Source organism: Ylistrum balloti, unplaced genomic scaffold (assembly GCF_031769215.1).
Source record: "Ylistrum balloti isolate Yb309-2 unplaced genomic scaffold, AGI_CSIRO_Ybal_v1 Utg370490, whole genome shotgun sequence".
Classification (NCBI taxonomy): domain Eukaryota; kingdom Metazoa; phylum Mollusca; class Bivalvia; order Pectinida; family Pectinidae; genus Ylistrum; species Ylistrum balloti.
In genome coordinates this window covers 232,164-243,288 of record NW_026782319.1, presented here as the reverse complement: position 1 = coordinate 243,288, position 11,125 = coordinate 232,164, and the positions used below count along the sequence as shown (strand labels likewise).

General features: G+C 34.7%; 1 protein-coding gene across 1 annotated transcript; it reads right to left on the bottom strand.

Moving 5' to 3' along the window:
• Positions 1-422: 422 nt before the first annotated feature.
• LOC132555452 (zwei Ig domain protein zig-3-like) lies at positions 423-4,817 on the bottom strand. The gene is made up of 9 exons (XM_060219802.1): positions 4,736-4,817; positions 4,389-4,482; positions 3,411-3,450; positions 3,049-3,206; positions 2,317-2,515; positions 2,003-2,056; positions 1,641-1,801; positions 1,261-1,380; positions 423-1,051 (listed from the first exon to the last, which is right to left on the bottom strand). Exons 2-9 carry the CDS (start codon positions 4,464-4,466, stop codon positions 1,043-1,045), a joined length of 819 nt encoding a protein of 272 aa, XP_060075785.1. The 5' UTR covers positions 4,467-4,482; positions 4,736-4,817; the 3' UTR covers positions 423-1,042.
• Positions 4,818-11,125: the final 6,308 nt, after the last annotated feature.

Genomic DNA, 11,125 nt, shown 5'->3' with positions numbered 1-11,125 from the left:
CTGCATTAACAGGACTTGTATCTTGTAGACAACACCGTCGAACGTAAATGGCGAACTGACAAATACCCATGTATATCAGCACATTGGGCAAAATTACTGACTCAAAATTTTCTTCTTTAAGTTCCCGAAGGAAAGTGTACTAGTCGACTGACCGTTTTGATGAATAACTTTCTTCATAAACTAAATGTGCAATGTGAAATGTTGTATATTTCAGTACCCGTTTGGTTAAACAATAAAGACAACGAAAATAAAACACACTCAATGGAAAAGAATCACCCAATTCAAATTTAGTAAATTGAAACATTTATTTACACATAACTTGATAAACAGTCAATAAATTGAGCATTTACTGGTATGTGATTTGAAACACAATAAATTAAATATTTATATTTCAATAAATAAATAAATTCATTTGTACAGGAAAATGGCACAACACAATGTGTGAGCACAATAAGACTGGTAGATATGATATGTCTCACTTCCAACAACACAACCCTTCGGACTTTCTCGATCCCTAAAACACGGAGACAAAAAGTACACGTCGACTGAACACCTGGAATTCTTTTGTTGTATTGATGAGTTGCACAAACATACTTGAGATGATCCATGATTGTTTATGATATTGATGAGAATGCTAATGAGTTCATAAAACACAGAACACAAACAGTTCATTGCACATTTTCCAAAATAAAACAAAATAGTCTTTGATTCAATGTTGTGTCTTGGAGATTTTTCCTCCATTTGCTCCTGACTAGATCGACAATGTAATGTTTATCTTATATTATTCTGCGTATCTCCTTCCATCCTTATCTCTTGTAGTTTAACGGAAAACATCTTCTCCATGGCACCCTGTCGGTTTTATATCATAGCTAAATGTCAGTGACACAGTTAACATTAATAAATGCTGAGGACATCACAGTAAGAGAGACAGTTCGTCACCAAGGTAACCACGTGCAATAGGACCGTCACAATGTTAACCACGTAATTAGGGCCTGCACCGTGGCCTTACATGTATATCGTCGTTAAGGGCCGTAGACATCACTCATTTGGTCTGTGAATGATAAAATTAAGATATGTTACTTCGTTAGCAAATCGAACAAAAACAAAAACAACAGCAAGGACAAACGTTACAACTATATTGTACAAATAGGAACACTCATAAGCAGCGAGAAAAAAAAATTAAGAACGAAAATGATGTTTTACAGGTAAAAAATAACTGTCCACCTCACAACAGTTTTAATAACTTATATAAATACCTACCGGATATACAAATGTGATTTTCTTATCCTTGCCGGAATCATTTTCGGCTATACAGGTAAACACTCCCATGTGTTGAGCCCATTGCACATTTCTGATCAGAAGATCGCCGTTTGGTAAAAGCTGTTGAAATACAAAGGCGTCATTAGTTATAATATGCATCTGTTGTTAGTAAGTATCCAATTAATGAAAACAGGAAACTTAATCGTATCATAAAAATGACAACGTCTCAGATCAAACATTAACTGAAGAATGATTAATCAATGATAAGATTTCTCAATTTTTAAACTGTCATGTGTATTAATTCCTGTAAAGATTGTTGAACTTCTATAATATTGCGTAATAACTGTGATAAACATTGATAAATTGAACAGCGGTCTCACCTCGTATCCGAGATCCTCCTCCGAGATAATCTGGAGATCCGGGGTCTTCCACGTGATACGTGGTGTAGGGAAGCCTTCTGCGCGGCAAAACAACTGGATGGTGGCACCCCTTTTCTCTAACCTGTTACTTGTCCACTGATAAATGCGAGCTGGCATTTTTTCTACAACAACAGAACGGGCATTGAATAATTAATTGGCGAGGTTTGGTTGTCAGAAAGTTCTTTATATCATAAATATGATTTAATGTCCAATTATATCACAATCGAATGTTTTACTTTTTAAAAAAAAAAAACAACAAACGTTCATGTGTGTTCGTATATATATATATATATGAGATTGAAAACTTAAAAAGTATTACTTACCAGTAAATGCTCTTTTCACAAGACAACTCTCTTCCCTGTCATCTAGAAGTCTATCTGTAAAATAATATAAAAATTGTAACGTGACATTTATTTCAATGGTATTCATATTGATTGGCTTCTCCACAAATTTTGCCATTGGATTTTGACGATTTTCATTTCAGTGACTGAATAGACAGGTGCATGTACACGCTAGGTCAGTTATAACACGTTGTCGTCAACAACCGCTAAATTGCCTCGAGCAACTCTAATCACTAGATGGACATTTCGTTTGATACACTACAAATATATGGATAGATTGCCCTCGGGGTACTTACCTACTCCCAGGGTGGTAGTGCTAACAATCCTCTGTGTGGGAGTGTCCGCCACGCAAGAGTAGTCTCCCTCCATATCCGGTGTGATACAGTCGAGATAAAGAAGAGCTTTGGTAAAACTCCTCCTTAATAATGGACGACCCTCCTTATCGACAACATCTTCGTAAAACGCCTCGTCGTTTGTATTTGAAAGCATGTCACCCTGTAATGACAAATCGAACCGTAAATGAATGTTTGATCAAAACAATGTCCAGACTACAGATACATATCACGCTTGCCTATGTAAAGTTATACCATTGTGATAACCGACGACTCGAAACTTCGACATTCGACGACCTTAATCATGATTACAACCGGTCGCCTATCGGTCAGAAGGATAACGTTATGGACGCTCCGCTTTAGATATCACTTACATACAATTACAAATGATGGATGTAATTATCAACATTTCAATGTGCCCACATATCTAATGTGTTCCTCTAAAATGAAGTTGCGTGTTTATCACGAGTTATCGGCGTTAAATGTTTGAATGTTGAATTACCATATTGGTCAAAGTCCGATGTAAAAGACAAGAAAACTAAACTTTAATTCAAATTTCAGCTTTCTATATCGAATATTGTCGCTTTCTAGACAAAAAATATTGTCGATGGACTTTTAGTTTACCAATGTTATTTACTTAAAGTAAAATGTGAAATAAATAAATAAATAGAAAAAATTAGAAATGTGTACGAGAACCTGTTCAATGCGATGTTGTCCATCTTTAACCCAGTGGATGGTAGGGGGAGGAGTACCGCCAGCCTGACATGTTAATACGGCACTCTTGTCCAGTACGACCGTCTTACGAGGTAAATCACCATTTTTCTTGAAGAATAAATCCAAGCCTGATCTCCTTGCTGAAATAAAAGACAGAGATTTTTTAAAATAATAGAATTTTACATATTAGTGTAGTATCAGACATTGCGTACAATACAATATTGAACCAGTTTGATTTTAATCTCGTGATAAATTCTACTGAACACGTCTGAAGTATATGAAATAAATAAAGCATGTTTTTTTTTCAGATTGCATTATCTGTATATATGTATTAGTTTACTTACATGTCTGTCGCTTCGCGGTTCCGTAAGGAGTTCTCGCTTCCTGCAATGACAAATAAAGACAATTAATTTCACTTATATAAAGGATTATTAAATTGCTCTGGGATTGGTAAGGATCTATTATAAAAACATGTAGCAATGTGACCTCTGTTGATTTGCGCGGTGTTGATTTTACGTACAATTTAAATTAAAAGCCATTATTTAACTACACCGGTATTACAGTTGCGTCATCTTAGATTTTGGCTGTGCGCCAAATCGTTCGGGTTCCCCTGTGACCCAAATAGTTTGGCAAAGTGCCAAGTAGGGCAGTGAGGCAATGTGCCACACAACGTTTAGAGCACTGCGTTTATGAATGAAGTGTATTACAACTCCGATCTACTACGAGGAATGCGAGCCCTTTGGCTATACAGTATGCGTCACTTGTGAACAGAAGCGGTAGACCGCGACATGGGAGTGTCGCTCCAGGTCACCCCGTATATCCTTCGACCCAAACATGCGTTACCTAGAGAAACCCATTTATAAAGTCCCCCCATACCTTATTTCTAAAATACCTTTGAAAATCAATTTTGTAAAGATCGAGTGAGATATATATATATTTTTTTAAATTTGCTTTCACAAGTTTTATTATTACCATTTTTTCGGGTCTCTGATTTCTATCCGTCAAATTGTACAATATATGGGTCAGTCTCAATTATACTTTCTACGCCTTCGAATTACTGTAAATCTTATCAATAGAACATATAATAAAAAAAATGTGTACTTGTGTACCAAATCGCCTACCACTCAATCATTTTCAAATTCAAGAGTCACTTTTTTTCTTGAATTTGGTGTTCTTAAAATAAGTTTCATCATATACGAGACTGTTTATAATTATATCTTACAAGCCGAGAAGTTTTCAGAATAAATAAATAAAATTGAAATTGATTTGACCACCACATTTCTGGAACATTCTGGACTTTATCGTTATATCGCAATACTTACCAGGTATCTGCCCGCTGACAGGGACAAACACAGTAACAGGGACACGAGATAGCCCAATACCGTCACACTGCTGCCCATTCCTTGTATAAGTAATCTGTTATGAAATAAAATCAAAATTATGAAACATTTTGTATACATATGAAATATAACGAAAAGAATAAATCAACAACCAACTAAAAGATTTTTAAAACTGACACTCGATTTTCTCTGTTCATTAGTTTCAATTAACTACTGAAAAAATATTTCGATTTTATCACACAGAATTTACAAATAATACAACAATTAAATATTAAAAAATAATTGTCATCAAATAGCAGGATCAATTCATGTATGAGAATGTTCCTTACCTCAAATTGAAAATCCTGAAAAACTGTGATAGAATTTAATCCGAGTCTGGTGCTGTAATATATTGTCCGGAATGTATCACTAGTGTAACGTATTTCACTGTACAACTGTCCTAATCGTTATGGCCATTCACGTCTCCTGCTGTCCATTTATACCGTATGATGACGTCAACACGCTGGGAAGCGGGCTATCATTCGCTGATATATACAGGGGTGTATTCTACTTAGGTAAGCCGCGCCCACTCATTCCCAGATACGATCAATAGTCTGTAGGTTATATTGCCTCGTCTGGACACACTAACGTACTGCTTTATAGGAATTTTAGCCTTCATTTTTAACTGTAGTAGCTGAAAGCACTATTCTTGTTCTATATAACGTTTCTGTAGTGATAACACACACCAAGGACTTTTTTGATAATCTTTGATACTATACGTATATATCCCGAATGAAAGTAAAACATCGACATTTTAATGATTTATGTGTTTGATATGATTTTCATCATTTCTTTGATACAATTAAATTTTGTCAGTGATAGTACGTATGTACATATCTCAGATCCTACATAATTTTAGAGCGGTGGAAGATTTTGTCCCTTGATGTGAACTCCTCTTTTAATTAACACTGGACATTTCTCGTTATCGTGATTAAAAATAAGACCCTCCAACATTTCGATCTATGTGAGTTTACCAAGTGCGCATACATCGACTTGACGTCACACTGACAACTTGACAGTGATCACGTACATCACTACTGAACTTTAATGTGTGTCGTATATATATATATATATACACGCCTTATGTTCCAATAAGTAATTAAAAACATTGAGAAAAATCTAGTTTAAGATAATGTACGTAAAAATGTTTACATATTGTTTTCTAATTTAAAGGCTGAATTAATTATACTTCATTCAATGTATCCAATCAATTAACTTTTTTCACAATTAGAATATTTTCAAACTTCATAATGTTCAAATTAACTCTACAACCATAGATTGTTTCTGAAATGCAATTTGGTTATTTAGTAATTGTTATCATGACACATTTCAAGGACAACGTATTTCTTCAGGACGTACAGCAAATTGTCATTCCGATAGTTAGATTAATAGATTCATGTACAGCCAGAGACGTATTTTTCCATTCTAACTATCCGACAACCTTTAGTGTCCCTTTGGGGCGTTTTTCTCACTCATTCATACATCGATTACGTCAAATCTATTTCTGTCTGGATAGAGACGTCGGTCATGGTAATTCCATTATAATGGAGCGCTAGAGATCGCCCGGGGCGTGATATTTGATACTACTACGTCGGGGCGGCCCATTCATGAGTTACTAATGTGTAGATTCTCCCCGACTTCCGTGTCTGTGGGGCAGGTGCGAGGTCAACGAGGTCACGATTTCATTACCATCTCAAATTTTGTTACCAAAAAGTAAGTCAAGACATCAACCAAATATGAAAGACTAAAAATAGTTTTATTTGTTTCTTTCATTATCTGAAATTTACCAATCTTAGTTTAAAAAGTGTAAACCATTAATTCGTTTTTGTTCTTCTGGTACCTGGCTATCTTCTAGGAGAGCTAATCACACCAAAACTTAAGATAATCTCAAACCACTTGTGTGATAGCTATTTTGATGTCATATATCTAATACACCATATATATTATGATACACCAACCATTAGAATAAAGACGAGGAGACAATCCGTTTCACAATACATCAGTCTAACGGAGAGGCCATTATCTAGAATTTTCTATCAACAGTGACTTTCTCGGCCTTTCACGAGTCGAGTCAGGTTCGATTCTCCATTCTGAAGTGAACATGTAAAGGGGTGTGGCAACATGTGAATTTTTCACATGTTATCTGTTTACGCTAACATAAGTTAACATAACTATTTCCGATGTGTTGTGAAACGAATAACGTTAAGTAAAGTTGAAAAACTGTAGATAGGGTGTATTACAAATATGTTTATACACGAATTTCCATTCCATGTCAGAATTAGGAAAACAATTATTGAAGAAAACACAACTTCTCAAGCATTTTAACAATCAATATTTTCATTATTATCCAATCGTGTGACGTAATTTCATTGTCTTACTATGACGGAACAATAGATCATTTTGGGTTCTTGATAAATATAAAAAAAAAATATATGTGTGTAGTGACTGAATATTATTTCAATCATGTTGTTCCATAAGATACACACTGACAGAAGTGTAAAATAACTTATTGCTTTTAACAGCGAACACATTGTAAGTCAGTCTCTGTAGGACTTTTTACATTTCAATGCGAATTACAATTTACAGTTTAAAGTTTCATTAATTATTGATCGTGTATTTATTTAGTTTTTAGGTCAAATATAATAATTTTTAATTAGTAGCCGCATTTGCTTGATAACATATGACAAGGGTGATGCAGCCTTATGTATAACAATATTATCATCATTGTTTTCCTATACTTTTGTTATTGTCTATATTGATTATCGTATTGGGGATTAGTGATTCGGGTATTGTTGGCACGCACTGAAATGTTGTTATTGTTAATATTCTATATCTTTGCAGCTTTGTTGTGTGATGGTCTTTTGTTAAATTGTTGATATAAATAAATGTGTTGACACTATTAGTAGCTGTGTTTTGTGATGATCTTTTGCTATATTTGTGATATAAATCAATGTGTTGACACCATTAGTAGCTGTGTTGTGTGATGATCTTTTGCTATATTTGTGATATAAATCAATGTGTTGACACCATTAGTAGCTGTGTTGTGTGATGATCTTTTGCTATATTTGTGATATAAATCAATGTGTTGACACCATTAGTAGCTGTGTTTTGTGATGATCTTTTGCTATATTTGTGATATAAATCAATGTGTTGACACCATTAGTAGCTGTGTTTTGTGATGATCTTTTGCTATATTTGCGATATAAATCAATGTGTTGACACCATTAGTAGCTGTGTTGTGCGATGATCTTTTGCTATATTGTAGATATAGATTTTGTTGTCATTGTTTTTCGCCTTTGGTTGCCATTACTAGACGTAGTTTGTTAAACATAATCGCTATTTTACATTATTTTATTTTCTGTCATATATTCACTTATTTATTAGTAATAGCCTTATTCCTTTGCGAATTGGTCATGTAACGATTAATATTGATTTGACGAACGCCATTGTATTATACACATGACCTCCGTGTTGTGTGTACCATTAGACAAACGGCTTATATCTATAGGAACAAGTCAACCAGTACGTTGGATTTTAATCCCTCATCATCTCATCGTTCAAATCTGAAAGCTGATATTTTTCCACACAAAAATGCTGAAAGCGGAAGTCAAATGAACATAATTTGACTCTTATCTGGCTTGTTTTTTAGACTGAAGTTTAATGTAGGCACGGAGTCACATTTTATAGCAAGTAAAATGAAGATGTCATTTGACCAATATCGGGAGTTAATTACAACAATTTGTGATATATTTGTTAACTCGCATGTACATCAGGAACGTTGTATTTGCAAACAAGTACCACTTGAGTAGGTGTATTTGGGTAGGATGTAACTTCTCGTCCTTTGATGTCGGATGTGTGTACAAAACCAATTAAACTTTATGCAAATATAATTGTTATATTAAACTAATTAGTGGTTTGGTATCGATGTTGGTAAATACATTCTTTGTCTTGAGTTTACGATATGCCTGGTGACCAAAGTTTTTCATCCTATCATCATTTTGTTGTATCCTAATATGAATATATAGCCTGTAATTTACCTTAGTAAATAGTGTAGTAGAATTACACAAAATGTAGGTAGAAGGATTATGTGATCTTAATGCTTACCAGCTGTATCATTAGGTTCAACAGGTACAAAGACAATGAGAATATCGACATCTCCAACAATTCCACGAAACTATGTCAAACTATGAAGAAGAGAAAGATTTACACAGAGACCAGATGTGCCGGAAGGGTGTGTTTCTACGTCTTCATGCGAGATGATTAGTCTAGCATACATGTCATATTCACTGATTCATTCAGTTAGTTTCTTGATGTGATTAAGTTGATTACTTTTGCAACACTTGATCATATAAAGGGCCCCACCACAGACGTTTTCACCACAGTTTACAACTACCTCCTTTCAAAATATGCTGTGCCTATCTGAGTGATTCTCTCGTTTACGCGTTTGTTTTCTTATGTGATTGGCACAATGTAAATCTTTAAGTTGCAACAAAACTATGGTTTGAGTTACGTAACTTACACATCTTCTGGGTGATTGCTACATAGATGTATCTATCAGTTTTTATCTATCGAAAACGGTGTGATTTTTCACGTTCCTTTTTCTTCACCACAAAGAACATAGATCACCGTCATCATATCAAATGCCATTATTAGTACATGAATGATCCTTTCTTTCGTTACATATATTTGGTTTGTAAGGCAATAAAGCCGACACTTTCAAGAAACATGGACACTAAACGTACATGTTAAGGAAACCCTTTCACTTCAAGTTCTGTCCTATCAGTCATTCTATATACAGACTTTTGGTGTGCATATCTAGGTCGCTATCGTATCGAAACTATGTAAGAGTGTAATCTGGCACTCGTTTAGTTCTTTTCCGCCTTCAAATTTGTCCCGCTCCCGTTTTTTCCTTGTTCGCTTGGGCTGGTAGGTTTTGACATCATTCCTTCTGTCTTTACATAACGATTTAAAGAGTCTGGGAACACTTGGCATGGGTGATCTTGTTCCAGTCTCAATACATAATGATTTAAAGATTATTGGTTTACTTAAGCTGGTAGGTCTTGGCATCGTTGATTTGAAGAGCGTTTTTGGTGAGGCATTCTACAATCGAGTTAAGCGGCATCTTCACAAATGTTACATGTCCGCTGCTCGCAGTATTCCAATGGGACATATTGTATATTTATGCGCTGTGTTTTTCAGAAAATTACCATAATACTTTGCGTTTATCTTAAAATGAGTCATCAAACACTATTATTAAGTATTTTTTGCCTGCCATTTTAATCCTTCTGTTTCGATCTTTCATCCCTCCGAGCCTGACTTCTTCATTTGACATTTGATAGATATTAGATATGACATTAATGAAATGACCTTTGTCGTCACTGGACATCTTATCCCACGTTGCAGACAAGAAGGTGTTCCAGTTAATTTCTTTGGCTCTTGGTGCTGTAAACAGAATGTCATTTGTTTATACATTTTGTGACTATTCATGATATCAACCCATAGCAGGCACAAGTTGTAGAGTCAGAATAGTCAACAGACCAATCCTCCTGAATACTAGATAGAATTTCCCTAATTATATTGTTAGGTATCCCAAAAGTTTCGAAAAATAATAGCAAAACTGTATGTTGCAAAACATACGTCCTAAACACTCAAGGTAAGGTAACTATATACTTCTTGTTGTGCGTTAGCAATACTTATAACTATCCTTATACTTATCCATGTACTGGAAACAATTAGTGATGTCATTTGAAGGTCACTTAAAACACAAACTGAAAGCATGTAGTTTCAACTCAAATAATGATATTATTCTTTATTTATTTGGTGTGAATATCATATCGTGTTACACCTCAACTGGATGTCTTGCATGTCTCTTAACACTCAGAGATAGAACACACATCTCGCATTAACACATACATAGGTTTTCTTTATCGTTACAAATATTACAGTTGGTCACAATGCATTTCAGACTTTGGATGAAGAGAAAAATAAGGAAAAATAATCAACTTTGATAAACTTAACCTTTATTTCAATGGCAACTTCATTACGACAAAATGGATTGCGGCCTGTATTCACTGCCTTTTGAATAAATATCTATGTGTTGATTCATCGTACAAGTATGCTTAATCCCTCTATAGTGTGGAACATGTAGCTTCTAAAGCAATGATTTCTGGGGATTTATACAAAATCGATTTTCAAACGAGAACAATTTCCGGATAAAAGTTAATTACAACCGATGCTTGTCTCCTGCACCGGCGTAAAAGGATGTCTTCATCACATACGCCTTTCTAAAATTTCTCAATTCAACGCCTCGCGCTTAGATACTACTAGCAAATGTCACAAGTCCACCAGGTGATGGCCGCACTTCGATTTGTACCAGGTGTAGGATGCTGATCATAGGCATTAAGTTTGTTACCACACGAGTTGTCACATTTAAATTACTACTTATCTTATTTATCTATCAGCGGTCGCTGTTGGAGAAAGAAAGAAAGGACCAACCAACAATTACACCAATGTTATGTATACAAATGTGATAGATACCAATGTGTAAATACAAATGTGTAAATACAAATGAAGCGACTTTCCTTCCAAAAAGGAACTGGTGTGAATTCTGATGAAAAAAAAACATATTTAAAATTTTGTAAAGGGCTTTTCGAAATATCTATAGTACAATTGTAAGTATT